The sequence below is a fragment of the Oryzias latipes genome, chromosome 8 (genome assembly GCF_053564925.1).
Source record: "Oryzias latipes strain Hd-rR chromosome 8, Olatipes_Hd-rR_3.1".
Classification (NCBI taxonomy): Eukaryota; Metazoa; Chordata; class Actinopteri; order Beloniformes; family Adrianichthyidae; genus Oryzias; species Oryzias latipes.
Window position 1 is genome coordinate 19,429,098 of NC_136244.1, and position 22,412 is coordinate 19,451,509.

General features: G+C 37.4%; 1 protein-coding gene across 2 annotated transcripts in view; it reads left to right on the forward strand.

Moving 5' to 3' along the window:
- olfm2a (olfactomedin 2a) overlaps positions 1-3,577 on the forward strand; it is a 43,658-nt gene extending 40,081 nt beyond the window's left edge. For both annotated transcript variants that reach the window (XM_011478056.4, XM_004071355.4), the window contains exons 5-6: positions 510-616; positions 2,603-3,577. In XM_011478056.4, the coding sequence (XP_011476358.1) occupies positions 510-616; positions 2,603-3,277 (782 nt within the window). In that variant the 3' untranslated portion in view covers positions 3,278-3,577. The remainder of the gene's footprint in view (positions 1-509; positions 617-2,602) is intronic.
- The last annotated feature ends 18,835 nt before the right edge of the window (positions 3,578-22,412 follow it).

A 22,412-nucleotide genomic window follows, 5' to 3' on the forward strand; every position in this document is an offset into this window, starting at 1 on the left:
CCCACAGATCCCTTTTTTGTTTTCAGGATAACAGTAAAAATGCAAAAGCTTGGAATTGATTGTGGGACAAAGTGGAGTCATTGTTTATGACCCTTTTCACTTTCTGATGAAACACTTCTGCTTCATGGGAATTCTGCTGTGTAAGAAAACAAGGGTGTGAAAACAGAAAAGAGCAAAGAAAAGCTGATTTGAATAACGAAAAATACAAATATTTTTTACCTATTAGCTAAGTGGCCTAGTGAGAGAGCGTCTATCCCTTTGACTAGGAGGTTGTGGGCTCAAACTATCAAATGATTGTCTAGCAGGGCTGTGTCTGCAGCTCAATTTTCCCCAAAATGATGGGTCAGACATGGATTACAAATTGTCCTACACTTAGGTGTTTGAAATTTTTGAATAAACTATTTTTAAATAGTAAAACAATGACGCTGAACTTACTAGACTATGTCTACGTCTGCAGCTTTGTGCTTTTGCATACTTCTCCTGTAACTCTTCTGCTTCTTTGACCTCAGGTTGCGGGAAGCTCACAGGCGTCAGTAATCCCATCACTGTGCGTGCATCGGGCTCAAGATTCGGCTGTTGGATGACAGATACTATGATACCCAGCTCAGACAACAGAGTAAGTCTCTCGGTCTTTCCATTCTCACTTTTAAGCTCAAGAAAGAAAATGAAATACAGAAAATTAACAAAGTGGCTGTGTAAAAAGGAACATCCCTGTCGGCTGGGCTGTCATGCTGCGTCATTGACTGATTAAATGTTTTGTCTGAGTGGGACTTTTCTTCAACTGCAGAGATTGAGAGATGCAGAGAGAAACGTGAGTGCAAAGCCTGAGTCACTGATGGATTGCATCTGCTTCCTCTTTGTCTTCCTCTTACTCTGTACTTCAGCTGATTAATCACTTTATCATCAAAGAGGGAATGAATGAGCTGTTTTTGCTGAAGTTTTCTGAATCACCTGAATAATTACCTGGAGTGTGCCAAGAAGCTCCTGACTGACCATGTATTGATGCTCTTTAATGACGAGTGATGACATGTTTACAAGAAAGAAAATGGTTAGAATGGAGCAGGGAGAGAAAAAAGGAAAATAAACTGCATAAAAAAGTGAAAGAGGAATATTTTTTTTGCATGGAAGAAAGGAACCTGGTAACGTTGAGGAGAAGAGATGGGGCTGGCCTTTCAATGAATCCCAACAAGCTAAACAGCTGATGCAGACAGGAAAGGTCAACCTCTGTGAATGAATTATCTGATCTCTGCTTTAATCACCTGAGTAGCTGAGATCATATTCCACTCTTCATATTAATGCACTGTTAGATTAACAATCTGATACATCAACATCAGCTACAGTCATCAAAATTTCATGTAGGGATTTTCCCAAAGAATCGATCCCTGTTTGGTTTGGTTCGACTGAAGCTTCAAACAAATGAAAAGTTAAGTTTTTTCACCTAATTAATAATAAGCTTTAGCATTTCATTTCACTGATCTCAATCTACAAACTGCAGAAGGCTTGTTTTACACCTGACAAGGAGCCGAGGACAAGACAGAAATAATGGTGGAAGAATATAAGGCCAAAAAAAGACAGACAAGTTCTACTTGATGTTTGAGATGACTAATATCCACTTTCCTCTAAAAATGTCCTGACATCTTAACCCAAGGGAACTCACAGGGTCAAATATGGCAGCTGTTTTAATTTTCATCTTTGTTTTTTATATTTTCATTTTACGTATTTGAGCTGATGTTAATTGCTGCTACCCAAAATGAACAAACAAACAAAAAAATGTTCAATTAACTTTAAAATCTCAGAATAAAGCTTTTCTTGGCTTTTTCGGGGTTTAATAAAAAATCCTCTGTGAAACACTGGGGTCTAAACACTGCAGAGAAACTTGAAAAAGGTGTAAGGTCTTTCTGACCGTACACCTTTGATGATAGCAGCTGGTTTAAGTATGAAAATACTCCTTCCAAAGTTTTGCTTTTTAATTACAGAATGTTCAGAAAACCAAGAAAAATAGACCATTTTTATTTTTTGATTTACCTTTTCTTTAACTGACTTTAAAAGATGAACCAGTTCACCTCATTTACTCAAAATCTTACGTACATTTTTCAGGTTTTTACCCTAAGAAAGGAATGCAAAACTTTTACTAACAGCTGTTAAAGGGAATGCTGCTTCCCTTTATGTGCTGCTGGAATGAGATGGCACAAACAGTCAGAGAGTCAGCATGCAGATCCGTTGAGTCTGCTTGAGGAAAATCATAGCGTTGTTAAATGGATTGATTTTCCGTGTATGTGGACTGGAAAGGGCAGAGACCACAAGCAGCGGCTACCTGCAGAGTGCAGGCAATATCGTTACCCACATGCATGAACCATCAATAATTCTCCACATTGATTTCCAAGCAACTTCCTGAAGACACACACTCAAACAGGCAGATGCTCCACAAGTTCTAATCACTCTGGTTTAGGCTCTGTTGTTTCTAGTAACAGGAAATGACCCGTGCATTCTTTTAGAGAAGTTTCAGACACAACACACTGATAGTTTAATGCACCGCTTGTTAGCATGGATTAGTTTGTTCCTCAGAACATGAATAATTTATCTATTCTTTTTTTTTAAACAGGTGTGGTACGTTGATGGCTACTTCAAGGGGCGTCGTGTTCTGGAATATCGCACCATGAACGATTTTGTGAAAGGCCAGAACTTTGTGCAGCATTCGCTCCAACATCCTTGGGCTGGCACTGGCCATGTGGTCTACAACGGCTCCCTGTACTACAACAAATACCAGAGCAACATTATCGTCAAGTACCACTTCCGCTCTCGAAGCGTCCTGGTGCAGCGCAGTCTGAGCGGTGCCGGATATAACAACACCTTCCCTTACTCCTGGGGCGGCTACTCTGACATTGACCTGATGGCGGATGAGAATGGTCTTTGGGCTGTTTACACCACCATATCAAATGCTGGGAACATTGTCATTAGTCGCTTAGAGCCCCAGACTCTGGAGGTCCTGCAGACATGGGACACAGGTTACCCAAAGCGCAGTGCTGGAGAGTCTTTTATGATCTGCGGCACGCTCTATGTCACCAACTCTCATCTTGCTGGTGCTAAGATCTACTTTGCCTATTACACTAACACATCAAGCTATGAGTACACAGACATCCCATTCCACAATCAGTACTCCCACATCTCCATGATGGACTATAACCCCAGGGAAAGAATGCTTTATACCTGGAACAACGGACACCAGGTGCTTTACCACGTCACACTCTTCCAGGTTATAAAGACATCTGGAGACTGAGGGTCCAAGGTGCTGACCCAAACAAGCTGTGATAAATGTTCATAAGAGACAAAAGGGGCCGGGTGGAGGGGGGTTATGGAATATTTGGGCTGGGGGCTTCAAAGTACAGACGCAGGCTTGGGTTTTTTTAAAAGAATTTCAATCTTCATAGAGTGCTATTATTCACATTCTCAGAACACTCCGACTGTGGAGTCGCTAAAGACACAAAGACTGAGCGCATCTTTTTTTCTGTCTGTGATGAGTAAGCATGTGGTTTTTTTTTTATTTTTGATGACAAATAAACATCTTATTTACCATTTACCATGTTGTATTTTTTATGTCTATTTTTCCGTAATTTTATTCCTAAATGACATAAAAATAGAAAGTAGAATAAAATATCAAAGCTTATGATTAATCAACAAGAAGAAAAACTTGGAATCAATATTCTTGGAGAAAGTAAGTGTCTCGTTCATCTTTTGCCAAGTGAAAGGATTAGGCAGCAGCATGCTGAGAAGAGAAAATTTGAACTGCGACAAACCGTGTCCTAAAAAACAAATTATTCCTTTAAGAGAGAAAAACCTTTGGACTTGTACAAGCTGGATAAGAAATCATTGTAATTTTTGGTGCACATAATGATAGCTCTTATTTCAGTAAGGTGAAATTAAAGTGAAACCGAGGCATCTGGTTTAAAAAAAAAATCATTTTTAAGGATTAAAGGAAAAACCAAGATGCGAGAGTTGAAACGAAAAAGTTGCTTGCAATTAAACAGAGATATATTTCTTTATAGCCACAGATTGTTTTCAACCTTTAGTTTCAATTCAAATCTTGTTAGTCGGCAAGCGACCCTGCAACTCCACAAAACACAAAGCATTCTGGCATTTCTTTCAGAGGACACTGGAGAAAGAGGGGGTATCAAAAACAAATCCGACTGTATTTTCATTTTTTAGGTCTTTAGGGAAGCATTCTTTGCTGCAGACTCAGAGGACCTCAAATGAAATAAGAGGTCACCGTCTTCTTATCCTTTGTAACCATGGTGATTTTGCCCATCCTGAATGACCTTTCTATCAATAAGAACTGTGCAAAAGTGAACCTCCGTTATTGTATAGTGACTGACATTTAGGAGAAATAAACAATATACATTGATAGAGAGCATTCGGCAGCATCAGATCATCTCAGTGTTGAATTATTTACAACATCAAAGAAAGTTGCAAAGAAAGTTGGGATAAAGATTTCACACTAACTGTAGATATTGAGAAACTAACTGAGAAAAAAATGAATCATGATTCATATTAATAGACCAAAAGGTCCAATGAATCTTTTGCCTTTTTAGTGCCTACATAAAAATGTCAAACTGCTATAGGACTGAAGCAGCTGTTGATAGGGACTGCATTGAATTATAAAAGCATGTCAAAGATTGCTCACAGTAACGATAAGTGCCTTACTGATACATTTTTGTTGAAGGCGGAGGGTTTCAGTTCCATCAGAGCTAAATGTAAAGCATGACTGGCCATGGCAATAAAAGCATTAAAGATGACTGCTCCTTCCAGGCAAGAAACCTCTAATTTAAAAGTAGAAATGGAAGAATAACTGAACGCACTCATCTTATCTGTGGAAAAATACCATGTTTTCATTCAAATCCATCATTTTCGTTTCTAAAAACCTATAGTCAAATGAATCCCAGAGCAAAAACATGGGATAGATTTAGCAAATGTCCTTTATGATGAGACACTTCAGTTGCTAAACTGGAAGAAATTAAGTTGATCAAAAAATACTAATAGGGAGACAACAAAAGGCTTGTACATACATTTTTATTTTAGGGCATCAATACATTTTTTTGCGCTCTGTTGTACCCTGAAATACAAAAGAAAACAAGAAACAAGTAGATGCGGGAACGTTTTTAACATTTTTTTATTTACAAAATTTTCTTTTCTATTTTCAGATTTTGGCAAATACCGACAAATGTCAGGGACTGCAAACAAATCAGCACAGCAGGTCTCTCTTTTTTTTTTTTTTTACAATCCTGCTTCTGTGATGTTTGCAGATCTTGGTTAAAAGGTTTTCATGAAAAGCTTTCCAGCTTTCAGCATTAATTCTGTCCTTCAAAAGGTAATAATTATCACTTAGAACAGCTACAAGCCACCACAAAATAAGGAGCTTGAAGCTGTTACTGAAAATAGTATCAGTAGTTTGTCTAAAGACTGTACAAATTAAAGATTCCTTTTAGATTATTTTCTATTCATTCATTTCTCAGTCTCGTTTTAAAGGATGTTATTCCTATAATTATTTTAGCATCTACGTAACGAAGCCTTTGCCGCAGTTTCAGTTTTTAGATGAGAGTACAGCTGTGGTTTCCTGTTTGGATCTGTGCTTGTGCCCTTTAAATTCTGCAGATTACCTTCCCCAAATTCTTTGAATTATTCAGTGGTCTGCACTGTGGTGGAAATCCCCTAGTGTGCTCCTTAGTGTGAGTGTTTTTGGACTCACTAGATTAATACAATCATTTTCTGACATCACCCATTTGTAAAACCTGGTTCATAGTGTCAGCTGTCAAATTAAATCCTTAATGGGCTGAGAAAACAGGTTTTTTTAATTACATTTCAAGCTTTCTGAAAATTATTATGATCACAACAATACATTTTTATTGTAAATATCCTTTATATTTACCCTTTATTTCTATAAAACTACGTCAACAATTTTAAAAACTTTTCTTTCTAATGCCTATAAGAAGTTGTTATATTTTGCTATAAATATGCAAAGTGATGCTCAGACAAAAAAAAAAAAAAAAACTTTCAGTCACAATATAGATTACAGATTGTTGTCCTAAAAACACTTCCAAACCATTATATGTAACCCTGCTAAAGCATTGTGTCTCTATAAATGTGTCAGGTTACATCTTCTCTAAGAAAGGTCTACTTGTCACAACACAGCCTGTGTGGTGAGCAACAGTAGGCTACTTATGTGTCTGCTCTGTTCAGTGTCTTCCACAGAGTGAGATGGAAAGTGGTGGTTAGGTTACATGAAATATAAAACAGAAGGAAATGAAAGATGTTTGTCTTAGTCCAAAAGGGTTTGAGACTGAAAATTTCTTTAAAAAAAAACAAAAGTTTGTGCAGAATGGCACTAAACCAGGAACTTCAATGACCTGATTTCAGGTGTCTTTCATTAGCCACATCAAAAAAATAAAATGTACTTCACCTGACAGTGAAGATATTAATAATGTTAATAATAGAGTCAATATCTTAATTTATTTATTGTTATTTTCATCAAAACAAGCATTTTATTTCCTTGTGACAGAATTTGTCTTTTTTTAATGAAGATTTAAATGTAGCCCCTTCTTTGTATTATTATGAATTATTTTGCCTGCTTTAGACTTAAAAAAAATATTTAAATTGATGCCAATTTTCTTATTGCCTTTTTTGCCTATGAGCATTTGGTTTTTTACATATAAATGTTTCCCATGTTTTAACTCCCACATCTGTTTCTGTGAGGAACAAATGTTTTATGAGCCAAATGCTGCATAAACGTTGAAGCAGTGTTTTGTCACTCGCCCGTGGCGCATTATTTCATAATTTCCCACCTTTATAATGACTGTTTTCACATCTGGTGTCAGCTGCTGCTCCATCAAATTTGACGGGTGTGTCTGCATGAAAATGAGAAGCATTCAGGGAAATCAGAAGCATTCTCCTCTTTTCCCACCATGAAGTCTTGATGTCTTACTTTTAACTCAAAGGGGCTCTGTTTTATTCATTCGCTTACAACTCAACCAACATTCTGTGATCTTTTCATTTACTTACAGAAGTTGACAAACTCTAAAACTTTGCATTTTTTAAATTTTGCTCACACAAGACATTTTAATATAACATGACAACACAACTGGGTACAGTGACAATGGATCCTTCCATCCAGAAATATAAAAAAAAACATGCATACACTGGGAGAACATGCAAACTTAATACAGAGAGATTCAAACCAGGGCCTTTCCACTGTGAAGTGAGACGCCAACCCCTGCGCCAGTGGGAAGCCCTGACTACAGATCATTTTCCAAAAAGAGAATATAAAAAGTGACTTGGTTGATGATCAGAAGGGTGAGAAGGGTGTGATCATTTTTTCTTGTTATTCAGAGACTTGCAGTTGTTGAAACTGGGCTGGCAGCACCAAAAATATTCACGTCTAAACACCAAAGAATTGATTTCAAGATCTTGCTGAAAAACAACATGAAAAAAATAGAAAATGTGCTTTCTTTCATGCTTTGTTGCAATCTTGCATTTTTATTGAATGACACTAAATCCCAAAGAAAAGATGTGAAAAGTATCAGAATAAAAGTTTGTGTCCAGCAGCAATTAGGAAAAACATGTTTGACTTAACAAAGAAAGGAGATTTGAAATGATTTGTACAAAGAAGTTGTGGCATAAAGAAGCTGAAGGAGATGTGCATGTAGCAGTTGTGCATGAGCTGTGGCAGGGATCTGCAGCCTTTAACACATAAATAACCATTTGGTCCAGTTTCTTACAAAAAAGTCAGAGGGCAGCAAAGTCCTCCTCCCCAACATTTGGAAAAATAAGCTCTATTTATGTTTTTGTGGCTATCAAACCCTTCATTAATATAGTGTAGCATTTAAATATTTACAATAATTTAATTCTAGATATATCTTTCTATTATAATAATTTTGACAGCGGCACATACAAGTTCCTTTCAAAATAAAATACATTCTGTCTCAAATAGATTTGAAATTACACTTTAAGAACTTTGCCTCCAAACAGCAAAAAGACATAAAATAAGAATAAGAGTTTAAATGTATTCTGATAATGAACCATTCTGACTATAGATCAAACCTTTAACCATCGTTTTTGTTGAGTTATTTGACCTGTATGCATTTAGGAGGAATGGTAAAGTTCCCTAATACCTCCTTATTTAGTATAAAGTCAGCAGTGATTAAAAAAAAGACAATAAGTTTTTACCCATGTAAGACCATCTTTATTTAAAAATATAGAAATAAATACCAAAACTTAGCAAACAACCTAATTATTGAATGTAATCATTAACATTTTTCTCTAAAACCAGAGAGCATGTGCTCCCACCAGATGATCCCTCAGGCTCAGGAGCCTCTGGTTGCCGACCCCTGAGCTGGAGGAATCATCTGGTGGGAGATGGAGCCTTGTTCAACACACTGTCAGATTTTATTGATGCAAAAAAAAACATGACAAATAATGATTGACTGACTGCAGAGTGGCTTTATTGTTTTCATATATTCAGAGTATTTGGTCAACCTGAATTCTCATATATAGTGAGCTCCGGCAAAAACAGTCAAACTACTTTCATGGAGCAGATAAAATAGCATTTCTAGGAAGGAGACATAAAGACGACAACTGAGAAAGTAAAGGCAACTGTGTCAGTGTGACCTGTCCTAAGACACTCTGAGACTCTCATTAGATAAACAAAACTCTGTTACTCATCTTGATACGTTCACATGTTAGAACCAAGTCCTGATGGGAAAACTAAAACCCTTGGAGCTTTGTTTTATCCTTTCAGGTATGACAGTTTTTTTTTCCTTTATTGTACCTTTTTGCACTACCTTCGTTGTTAATTAACTGTGCCCTCACAACACACCTAGAGATCAACACTTCCTCACCCAGGAGGCCCTGCATGGGGATGACAGCACTGAACAAGGTTTTGAAGACTTGCTTCTCCCCCCGATTAAATAAAAAAAACTTGCATCATCTTCTCTTTTTATTCTTCTCACATTTCATATTCGTATTTGAAGTCTGAAGGGAGGAAGAGGTGCAAAGATTGAATAATGGCTTCCTGCAAAACAAGATAAATTTAGTCAACTTCGACCAAAAAACTTTGCTCATTAATTAGATGTGTGTTTTGAAGCTTTGACTCAGCACCCAAACCTCTGATTGTTCTCTCCACAGGTTTGTGTGAAACGGTGTCAGAAAAGAATGCTAGAAGTTACAGAGCCTGCAGAATTCCGTCTCTATATGTAAATTGACTGTAGTTTGAAAGTAAAGCACATTTAAAGCTATTTGATGATTCAAAGTAAAAACTTAAACTTTGTCTGTAGAATTCCATTAAATTTAAAAACCCCTAAGCACTGCTGCGGATTTTTACTGATTGTAATATCATGACTTCTTTCACACACCCAATATATATTTTAAATCTCTTCAACGTATTGTTTCCTCCGTGTTTGCTCAATGCAATTTTGATGCTTTGCTCAGGACAAATTTATAAAAACACTGAAATTGTTTTTTACTAGGAATCCATTTGCTAAATGTCCACCAAATGGACATAATGTTCTGCCAGAACAAAGATGTTATGTTACACCAACACTGAAACTAAAATGTTGATCAAATTTATTCTGTGTTCTTCAGGTTTACCTTCAAGCAAATCTATCAACACCTTTACAGTTTCTCCAGAGGGAGCAGAAACACAATCAATAAAAGTCTTTCCAGCTATATGTATACCTCCTCAAATCCCAGGTCTGCACGTCTAAACACTGACTCCAGGGCAAAATGAAAACAATACTTTTTTTTTTTTTTTAAATAAAGAGGAATCAAAAATGTCTAAACATGGACTCAAATGGATAAACACAAAAAGACCAGTCAGGGAAAAGAAATCAATGACAAGAATCTGGCAGAAAAATAAAAAATAAAAAAAGAATCTAGCAAACAAAGACAAGAAAGCCTGTATTTCCAGCTTTTTGTCATTGAAACTCTGATCTCCACCAACAAAGTTACACAGTCCACATTTTCTTTTGACCATCGAAAAAATGTCCACATCACATTACCCATCTTCATTTAGTAGATGGAAAATCTATACTGTTTAAAATAAATGCTGCTGGAACTGTGATATCTTGCTAATGAAAAAAACTTGCTGGCTCAGATACCACGTCTAATTTGATTGGCTAGAAGAAATACAAATATCCCCCTCATGTTTCTTGACAAATATATAAATTATTTCCCTTCTGCTGGATTCTGACATCCAGGTTTAAATATAACATTTTTGAAATTGTTTCGACTCATTTAAGAAAGTGTTTACAATACAATGAGATAAATCCCCAAAACTGTGACAAATGAGTAAGTGTTCAGATTATTCATCTGTAATTCTTTCCCAGTGTATAATGGGTTCATTCAAAAAAACTCAGAGAAACTATTGTGTTTGGCACCATGAAACATTTACAGAGAAAAGCTTCAATGTTTTTTTTAATTGCTTTGTAGCCCATGGGGTGAGGGTCATAATTTAAACCCACATGGAGGGATGTGTTAATAAAAAATAATTTTAAAATAGACAGAATATATTACAGAAGGAGCTTTTAGGCTTGGACGGAGCTTGGACCACAAAACACAATAAATTTAATCTGTTTCAAGTGTGGTTTTCTAAATGAGTAACTTCAGGGAAAATGGGGGTTGGGAGAGAAACGGGTAGAATGACAGAAAGTAAAATCCATGCCGGAAAAAAGTTTTTTTCCCAGATGATAGAGTCACTGTGTTTCTCAGCCACAAAAAAAAAAATAAGCGGGCTCCAAGAAGAAAGACTTTCTTTTAAAGGTTTTTCAATTACAAAAGCTTCTTTTTCTTTTCTGTCACAAATGGCAAACAGTTTCAAAGAAGAAGAAGGAGAAGCTATCAGAAAATACTATGTGTGTGGAAACAAAGGAGAATCCATTTCTCAAACTGTAGTGCTGGAATGAATAAATAAAAATTCAATAGTCTGTGCAAGATGATTAAAGAGACAAATTCAAAGGACCATTCCTCCGGGGGTTTCACTGGTCTACAGAAGTTTCAGTGGACTGCACAGGTTTAGCACTCTGAACTACACATGCATGTTGCTTCCAAAGGTATTCATGCAAGAAATGTTTACACTCCACTTTATTATTCCCAAAGAAACTAAACATGCCTGTAGTCTAATTATGTGAAATGCAATATACATACATTTTTAATTAAGATTTAGAGCTCTACAATTTTGTGTCTTAATGAGACTACGGTCCTATATGGACAAACAGACAAATGTGACATTTTGTGAGGATGCTGCACATGTCTAAGACACATGTTAACATGTGCTACAAGTTAGAAAGTACATCAAATCTGCTTCTAGCAGGTTAAAGTGTACAGACATCTAAATAACACCCTCTAGCAAAGGTTTCCCATTGTTTACCAAACCCATTGTGTCACCATCTCATATTTTGCAGTTTGTCTTTTTTTGCAGAAATGGTTGCGCTAATAATACATGTTTTTTTTCCTTTTGATGTCTTATTTTAATCCTTTCTTCCACTAAAATACTTTGAATTGTGCAATTACATTAATGGAAATCCATGTCTGAGGTGGCAGCCTTGTGCTTTTATTTAGCATAATGTGTTTAGCATAACGCAATTAGAGTTTGTCGGAGATGAAATCATGTTGAATGACTCATGCTCACAAGTTCAAAGGCAGCGTCTCTGAAAGTTCACCAGTTTTTGACATGAATTGAGTCACGACAACTTAACTTACAGAAGGGAGAAGAAACGAGCCAAGAGCTTCGGGAGAAAGGAATCTTGAACCATGGTTCTGTTTTTTCGACAGAAGATGATCAACAAACAGGAATTAACTTTAGTAGAAAAACAATTCTCAGTATGGGAATAATGAGCCAAGCAAAATAAAAAAAACAAGTTAAAAAGTTTTAGTTCTGGCTAAAACAGTAATTTTTGAAAACTTAGTAACCATTAACCAACTAAGAATGCTTCTTCATGGAGTAACAAAAAGGTGACAAGGCAGATGATCTGACAAGATTGACACTTGTAAAGGTAGCAGAAATAAAAACAGCTATGGATTATTATTAACATGAACTTGAATTGACTGTAACAGAGGGAGAACTCAAAACAACACCCAAAACTGTCACTGAAAAACCAAACTCAAGTGCAGAGTCCCCACAGTTGCCTTTTTCTCTTTTATAGCAAATTTTACAGTGATTTTGAGTTTGTTCATTTTCATCATGTTCTTTTACCTTTGCAATAACTAACTTTTTTTTTGCACACACATTTTTTTGCTATTTGTGTAGCCCTTTAAGGGAGCGTTGGTTGGAGATGAATTGCCAGTAAATCATCAAATCTTTTTAGTTTTACCACTTTACCACTTGTTCCTGTTGTTAAACAACCTCCAAACTCACACAGCAAGCTTTCACTGTAAGAAGACTGTAATGAATCAGAAGAATAAATAGTAACCTCTAATTATTTCACAGCAGTTGTGCTCGTGGGCTTAAATAAAAGCAATCAATGTCTTGTTAGCTCTTGCGTAACATAAGCATGTTTTTGTTTTTCATGAATGAATGAATGAATGAAAAAGAATGAAATGGAAATAGCTATTCTGAGAGGTTGTTAGTATGTCTGGTGTCATGAAAGGAGGAGCAAAACATAACAGCGTTTCACTAAGGAGATATAGCTGTGCAAAAAATGTCTTAAACAAAATGAATGCCAGACCAAGTTCTAGGTGAGGTGTTCCTAAATCACTGACTGGAACAGCACACTCTTTTGCAGACCATGCAGTTCAAACTTTGTGTTGTTCCAATGCTCACTTTTTCAAAGACTGAGTTTCACACATATGTCCAAATAGATTTTCTTATATAATCCTTTGTTCCATTATTGATGGAAAGCTACCCAGCCCAGATGCAATAAAGCAGGCTGCTGTTGGGAAAGAACCAATGTGTTGTGTGTTGGTATGCACATTTACAAACAAATTGAAACATATCTGCACAGATCATAGATGAAATATCCTAAAACAGAATTATCTCAAAATACTGCAATATTTAATAATTTTGTCTGTTTGTATGTTTTATTACCTTGTAAACGCTAAAAGCTGTTCTGCAGGTCTGCAGTTTTATAGTGTCTCTGGTGCTTCATTCTGAATAGAGACATGGGCAGGTGTTCCAGTTTCTGAAATCTCATGTCATTGTTGCAGTGGTGGAGCAATAAAAAATGTATGCCACATGATTTATAGCCTTTTGTGGTACTCCCAAAGTTGAATTCATTTTATTGTTTTTATCATGACTCATGTTTCTTTTGAACCAACTCCAAATACTTCACAGCTTTCACTTATTTGTTCTGTTCTTATTGTTTTTTTCTCTCACCACCTACAGAAAGAGATTAAATTTTGCTCCAACTCTAGACACGTATGCACTGCGTAGCTTCCCATACCCTTTGTATAATTCATGCCACATTCACTTGTAGGACATCGCATACATCTTCATCTTAACAGCCCTTTCGGAGAATGATTTGCACTGTACCACAGGCAGGCATTAAACGATATTGAGCTTGACAGTAGGAAGTGTTTAAGTTTTCATTTGTAAGAGAAAGAACAAAACACTCAAAGGGGATTCACTAAAGAAATAAATCCTTGAGGTTGGCTTCATTTACTATTCCAAATTGGCTCAAAAATGAATTTACAGCCTGCGCAAACACTTTAATGATTAAACAGAAAAGTTAAATGTTTGGGCTTTTTTTTACATTTGGCTGCAGCTTGACAAGTTCCCACCCTGACACAAAAATAAAGATAATTAAAGCCATTCACTTCAGTATCACACATCCACAAACAGAGCACTCTCTGTGTCGCATTAGCATGCAAATTGGAGCAGGTGCTGTGATCAGAGTGCTTTACAGATACAGTTATTAAATTAATTTTCCAAAAACAAGTGGCGAGAGCTGCTGAGGTAGTCAATAGGTTTTCCCAGAGTCTGCACATATTAATGGGCCTTTATCAATTTAGAATTCATCACAGCAGGGAGATGGAAGGGAGAGTGCATGAAGGCACCGCCTCTCTGTGGCAGGCCACCCCGCTCTGCAGTCCCAGTCCCATCCATCACCAAAGCACCGCCAGCACACACGAGAACCAGGATCTTTATATTATCTCACTGCCCGGCTGTCACAATCTATCTTAAGCTTTAGAGGGATGTTACAATCCGCTTTTGCAATGACAGCAACAGGTGTCCTGCTGGGAATGAGAAGGTGCACCAGCAAACCACTGAATGTCCTGAATGTGGGTTTTGCACAACTGACATTGATTTACTCTTAAGAATAATAGAGATTGCCTTGGTAAAGTCAATTGTTTCATCTGGAAAAAACACACTGAAACCCTCACAAGCTGATCTTCCACCAAGTCACTCTCCTGCTACATAAAAAGCACTTCTGACAATCAACTCAGTAAACATTCCTCAAGGGTGATGAGTGGCAAGAATTGGGTCATTTGTTCTTCTTTGCCTCCTTTTATTTTATATCTAAAGCAACCTTGAGCAATGACTTAAACAGGCGGGACATGAGCAAAGCAGCTAGCATCATTATTGCAATTACTTGGAAATCGAAGGGCCTTAGGGAGCAATTTTGTGCAACGTGTTTACAATCAAGCATCAAAGAGACCTTGGGGAAAAGATGAAGTACAGGGACTGAAAAAAAATGAGCAGTAAGCCAGCGAAAGGAAGTGAGAATGCAGGACGGGCAGGCGGCAAAAGAGAAAGAAGATGAGAAGACTGTCGGGTGCAAAAAAAAAGCTGCTATGAAATATGAGTAAAACAAAGTGAAAATATTGAGGAAAAATAGAAATGCAACAACATGGCTCCTCTAATTATTAAAATGCAGCACTTTGATCCACAGAATAACAGCTTGTAAGAGTTGCTGCATTTTCACCAGGATGTTCATTTAGCAGGTGTGTGAGGCAACAAGCTACCTGTCACACAGCCAGGCTGCATCTGGAGCTGGACTGATAAGAATGAGGTGAAGGAGGTCACCGAGCTGCTGCAGTGGAACATAACCGCTGGTCAATTCCATTTCCTTGAGGACACAGATGTCCAGCTGCAATCAAAACATTTGATATCAGTGGCGAACCCATTTTGCCCCTTTCTTAGTGTCAGTGGAGGAAATCCAGGAAAATGTAGAAATAGACAGCAAATAAAGATACCTCATAGTTATGGGATGGAAACCATAAAGGGTATTAGCAACAGTTGTCAAACTCTGACTTTCCTAGACGAGTTGCAGGAGCCGAAGATGAGGCCTTAGCTGATCCCAAGAGACAACAAAAGCAGGAGCATCGGAAAACACAAGCACGTAACAGATCCTAAAAGCCATAGATATCAGACAAACGGGTTAACACTTTTGGGATATTGGGTGGTGTGGATAAAGAGACAGCCACTCCCTCCCCCGCTTTAATAATTCACACCACTGTGTGCTGGAGTTTCAAAAAAAAACAAAACATGAAGGATCTGTATCCATGCAGGCCACCCAAAGGATCAAAACCCCACTCCGCTTGCAGAAAACCCTGCAACAAAGTCACAACATCATTCTCTGATGACAGGAGAAAAAGCAAAGGACAAATGTTGAAAGAATTACATGAAAGGACAAAATATACAAAGCACAAATACACATACCCGAAGGCTTTGTTTGCATCATTTTTATTAAGTCAGACCACAGCCTTGACCTTGTAATTCATTCTGACCTTGTATTGTACTGCTGAAAAAAAATAGCTCATGGAAATATAAACCTTTGGCATTTATTCAATTCCTGTAATAATGTTTATGGTAATGCATTTCCCAGGCTGCCTCACTAAGAGCTGAGCCTAAGATTTAAATTAACTCCCAAAAGACTTTGTTTTTTTTATCTTCATCCTTTTTTAGAAAATGATGGCCAGACAAAAGAGGGCAGCTGCAGAATCTGTCTGACTGGTGAGGTATTGACTGTCAGTGTTGACAGCATCGTGCTCACACCGGGGCTTTGTCGCGTGTTCAAGAATTCCCTTGCGGGTTCTTGAATGTGATTTTAGCATAATGGTGTTCACACTGGAGTGTCGCTACCTGATACTAGCACATGTACCTGCAGTTGGGAGAAACTTGGTACGAAATATGAAAGTGGTGCAAATCTCGCATATCTTGCTCCAGGCTTTCTCTTTCACAACTCTATTCCAATAAATGAAAGACTTGATGTCATATAAGTCCGGCTGGGCATAAAGTGTAATTATTTATTTCTCCTTCATGATCAATTTTCAAATGGTTGGTACTTCCATGAATGAAAAAGGACGCTGCCCATACATCACTACCAACTCAAGTCCCTGATTTTTCAAAGTTCAAATAGTTTAACTTTTAAATGTGCATTCAACTGCCGCACGTTATGTATGTAGAGCCCAAAAACGGAAATGAAAACTTGTGAAACGATGCATGAATGCAGAAGTTTAGAAACTCGAGTCGAAATGCACATATACACGCATTTACAAATTTTCATTGGAAGTGGTTGCTTGAACGCACGTTGCCAAGGCTGGGGTGAATATAGCATCAAACCAAATTAGAAGGAAATCAGGATTTAAAAAAAAAAGAAATGATTGATCATTCCGTTTACTAATAACTATTAAAAATAAAATTGAAGGAAAACCTGTGTTTATAATTGAATCAAACTTTTATGGACCAGTGGTGTAAAATGAGTTATCCATTAAATAAAGGTTTAACTGAGCTGGTGCAAAAAAGCTGAAATGTCAGCCAACTGACACATCCGTTCTAATGTTAGCTCCCTGCTTGGACAGTGTTCCAACTCTGGAGAAGGGTTTTGGGTAAAAGAACGAATCACAGCCTAAACTTTTAAGTGTTTTGACAGTGTTGGCATATTGTTCCAATTCAAATGTCAGGTAAGACAGTATAGAACTTTAAACAGCAGCCTATTCTGGGTGAAAACAGACACTGTGTACTGCACTGTGAGCTGACAAAGATGCAGGAAGCTCAGTGTCTCTGAAACTTCTCAAGAACTCTCATTAATAGCTTGTTGTAGAATAAGCTATAAAAAGATGTGGGCATAGCCATGATTAAACATAATAATTGTGAATTTTAGTTTGCAAGCTGCTGTGCAAAGAAGGATGTTTGCAAATGAAACGAAATTGAAATCTGACTATAAAAAAATATTGCTGGACTAAAGTGCTGACTTTAAATGTCAGACTAAAGTGCAGAAATAAAGGCACTTTGGTCCTTTTTAATTTATTTTTAAATTCTATTTATTTAAAAAAATGCAACTGTTTTTGTGCTGGTTAATTCTGTAAACTTACAAACACACATCATCCTCTCTGTGATCATAGAGTGGTTGTGGTTTATTCTTTTGACTGCCTAAATCTTTAAAGGCAAATGTTATTTTAGGATTGGAAGGAAAATCTTTCTTTTGTGTTAATATGAAAATGTCCAACTGGATTCATCACTTGAGAACTAAAAATATAAGTATAAGGATCTAAATATACTCATTCAATTACAGTTATAAAATTTCTAGATAAAGGAATTCTAAATTGCACTCTACATACTCCTGTGCTATAATACTGCTCAATCCAGATGAATGTTGATTGACTCGTCCACTGGGATGCTAGGTAGTGTACAGTCACAGCAAATTCACCCAGAATAAGAGAGTATATAAACTGTTATCAGCTGATTTGTGCGTATGCTCCTTTACAACCCGCATTTCCATGTGCTGTACTTTTATTTACATAGAGAATAGAAGAAGAAATGAAAGGTGAGGCTGTATCAATTTGCTGCTGCAGAGCACTGATATATGGGAATGGAAATGTAATCCATCTGGTAAATATAGCAGTGACAGCTGTCAGGAATTTCACCGAGAATGCAGCCTTAACTCCTGAAGTTCCACCGAGCTTTGATACGTTTATGTTGCATGAGGTATGAACTTGTTAAAAATGAATAATAAATCATGTAGAAAAGCACCAAAAGTCTCGTTTACAGCTCAAGTTTGTAGGACCTTGTCAGGCAGTGCTGACGGGAGAAGTGCCATTTAAATGAAAGCTGCAAAAATACAATCTGTAAATAAGGTGTAAACAAGTTCTTTATTGCAGCAAAAATTCATCAGCATTTAAAAAGAAAAAGAGGCAGTTATAGCAGCTTGGAAATGCAGCAGTGGATCCCAGAATTATTAGTGTTTAGAAGCAGGAAAGTGGTGAAGTATTGATTCATTATAAGAAGGTTCGATAGAGAGTTCATCTCTGCTCGTTTAATTTTATTTTTTTTCAAATTCAGTCGGTTGTGAAGGAAAATCTGCAGTAACAATTATCCAAGCAACCTATATCCTTGATCAATATTTCCACTGTCTGCTTTCCTGCTTATTTTTTTCACATTCTTCTAAACAAACTCGCTGCAACATCTACTTCTGGAAGTTTCAGGAAGCTGCAGAAAATCTTCAGAGACAATGTGTCAGAGAAACAATGCATATTAAATGATCAAAAAACATCTATAAGTCGCTCCAAAATATACGTTGCACTATTAGGAGAAAAATGCGATGCCTCTGAACGAATCCCCTAAACCTATAGCTCAATGCTGTGTTCACACCAAACACCATTCACGCATCAAATTTCCATCTGCTGCTTCTTTTCTGGTGGGGGTCAAATTCAATGCTCTTTTAGCTGTTCTCCTGTGCCTCTGTGATCCAGTTGATGACTTGCTGTCCGGCACTGGTCGGAGTATTAAAAAAGTAAAAATAAGAATTACAATGCCCCGATGCAAACACGAAAAATATCATGAGGTTCAGAAGAACGATCAGATTCTTCTTCATGTTTGTTTTGAAGGCGCTTTTGCTAGGCATGTTCTGCTTGAGGGGGCGGGGGAGCAGAAGTGTCATTTGTGGCGCCTTGAGCGCTCGCTTTAAATTGCGTATGATCACGTGACTTTCCAAATGAAGCTTAGTTTCACCACTTGCTTATTGCTGATCATTTGCGCTAGTTTTGAATTCAGAGCAGAGTCATCAATATGTCGGTTCTTATAGAGAGAGTTGGTCCAGAGATGTCACTAGTTTCGGTGTGTATATTGATTTTATAACCCCAATTACTGACTCATTTTGGTTCAGTAGTTCAGAAAGCTTCTCCATCACTAGATTCTTCTTCTATGTTGCTGTCAGCAATTACTGATACGCAAACCCATAGGGCCCTCTAGTGGTTGTTAGTGGGACACAACCAAAAGGGCAACCGCTTGTTGGTGGGGAAATTACAGCACGAAGTTTACCGGTTGTTGGTGGGAAAATAACAAATTTATGAGTCGCTCCTGAGAAAAAGTAGCATCCCTGGCCAAACTATCCAAAAAAAAACAAAATAAACTCGCCTTATACTCCAAAAAATACAGTGATAACTGTAGTGTTGAACTTAATAATAATTGTGGTGCAATTTTTGCCAAGAAAAGGAAAGTATGCAGATTACACACAGTAAGTACTTCTAGTACTGTCTGAATCAGTGGAGTTTTTTTGCTAGGCTTCAATGGCAAGTTGCGTGAAAGCAAACAGGCTAAACACGTTTTTCTCATCTGTCTCTTTTTTAAACCAACTCATGTCCTCCTGGCTCTTGCTGTCAACATCTACTTTTCCATTCGAGACTTTTGAGATGCAATTTCAAATAACCCACTGACTGACTGCCTTATTTGGTCACAGATGTTGTCAGAAGAGTTCCAACCCCTGCGTGGGTCATTGCTTTCCAGGCTGAACTTGCACTTCTCTGCTTTGTCAGAAGATAAAAGATGGCAAAAAAAAGGAAGAAGCAGAAAGAAAGTGCCAAAGCAAAGTAAAAGGACAGAAATACCTCTGCTGTTCAATGGTCCCTACAATGAGGAAACAGTCAGCACAAATAAGTTGTGCATTTCTTGCACGTTCGGGTTGCACTTTTTTTTTTAAACCATCAACAAAGTGTGGTCCCTGACAGGTTTTGCAGCCCAAAAGCAGTGCAGAAGGCTCCACATATTTTTCATGTGGACACCCATGCATGAAAAAGGGCTGCTGACACAACCAAAGCAGTCTGCCAGAGTGCCGCATAATTAAAGGTTGTTATCATTAAGACCTTAATTACATTAATTACGTTTAAGTGACCTGCAGCATGTGCACAGGATAGCGTGAACCTGCTCATTTGTATGTCCGCGTAAGCAGAAATTGACAAAAGACGTGGGAGCTGCAGTGTCAAATATGTGGCAGGAGGAAGGTACATCTTGAGAAGCAGTCATCTGAACTGCAGAAAGTGATGATAGACCGAGCTTACACTGCATCCCCATCTCTGTCTTTCCACACTGCAAAAACAGGCCTCTTAGAAATAAGTAAAAAATTCTCACCCCACGATGGCATGCCACAAGCTTCCTGCTCTGCTCCCTTTTGTTAGATCCACTTGTAAACAAATGGGTCCATGTATGTCCTTTTTTTCCATGCTGTTTCTTCATGGCAATTTTTTTTGTCTGCTCCTGATTCACAACAATTTGAATTGAGAAATACTCAGAAATGCAATTTTAAGCTTAATTTTCTTAAAATATGTCCTTCAACAGGACATAAATGCCACAAGAACATTTTTAAAAACATCAAAAACACCATTTTCATTTAAGTGGGTCTTTAAATCAAAACAAGAGATAAACTGAATGAGCTTTTTTGATAATTTCATGCATTAATTAATCTAAACTACATTTTGCACACAGAATTAAAAGCTGCACTACATTCCTCATAAAACAACTCACTGGTCCGTGTTAAATATTTCACTGCAATTTGATATTTCTTATTATGGACTGTTATGATTAAAAGAGCCGCTGTAGCTTATATCCATATTTTACAAATCAATGTGTATTTTATAGAGTATAAATCACAAGAGCATATTAGGTACAGAAAACGGGCAAATTTATCTGTAGAGCTAAGTTTTATTGTCTAATAAAAGCTGCACCTACAGCTATAGTTACACTTCATTTGTAATTGTAGTCAGTTTTCTAAAGCATTGGACTACCAAACTCTCAATGGTTATTCATGCTGAGATGAGCTGTGATATTAATGGACAATAAAGAGATAATGAACCAGAAATATACCTGAATGTTCAAACAAAATAACTAATACAGATTTGGCTTTATTTGGTCTTATGCAACATTTTCTTCTTAAGTGTCGACACGACGATCAGACAGACAAATATTGTTTGCTGCTGTGCCACTGCAGCTCATTTAAATTTCAATTTGCTGTGAAGAAAAGCAATAAGATGAAGTGTGTGTGTTTGAGTGCTTGTGTGTGTTGGGAAGGAGGTGTTAGGAAGCAAAGAGAAAGGTAGCAACAAGTTCAATCACTCACAAATTAGAGTCATTTGTCTCAGTCTGAGAGGCACTTATTCAGTTGTTCAACTGTTTGATTTGTGGCGGAGCGAGTATTGATTCCTTTATTTTTGCTGCACATCAAGAGAACAGACTGGAAAGATAAATAAAACGTTCCCCAATTCCCAGCGTAGCACAAAGATACAAAGGTTAATGCTGGTGATTCCTACACCATTTCAGTCACAACTGATGTGTTTTGCTGCTAACAAAAAAGCCAGCAGACAAAAATCAAGCGTGAGGTTGCATGACTGACAAATCACATTAAACCAGCTTTTGTCTGCTTATTATAAATGCCAACAAATCTTATAGGATGGAGGGAAAAAGTTGCAACAGCTTACATCAAATTAAAGATGGCAAATTTTCCTCATCCAGTGAATTATTTGACCAGGTTCATCCATTCTGTGTTTGTTGAGGTGCACATGACATGTGCCATATGTCTCTGTCAGCTGTGGTTAGCAGCTAAGGGCTGCATGCACCAGAGAGTGGGAGAAGAGAGGAGAAGGCGAGAGCCAGCACAGAAGAAGAGCTGCAAACCGTTCACGGTGCGAGCCAGCTAAAATGCTGATTCATACAAAGAGCCCAATTATACCCCGAGAATGTCTGGCAGCCTCCTCTCTTACTGAGCAATCCCTGAAGTTACTGCTGCATGTAAAAGGATTTTGGCCTGTTTATAGCCTTTTTTTTTGTTAAAATTTATTTTTGACACTGTGGTTGTTTCTAACGGGCTGTAATGGTTCTCCTGTGTATCTCCCCAGATTAGTGCCGTTGCATATTAAATGTTTCTTTCAGTTTTATTTAGAGAAAATAAAGCCATAAAATATCTCTATTTATGCCTGTAATAAAACTGCCAACTATGTATTGAAAGAGATATTCAGCACTTAGAAAATGTTAACCTCTGCACACAAAAAGAAGAAAATGATCCTCCTTTTTTAGGCCTCAATCAAAAGTGGAAGCGGCCTGTCTACAGGTAAAAAATGGGCGAACCTATACGGGCCATCCAGGTGGCCATCAGAAAACATCAAGATTCTAGGCCGCTCGATGAGCCCGTCAAACGATAATGTTCATGCACATCCTTTTTTTT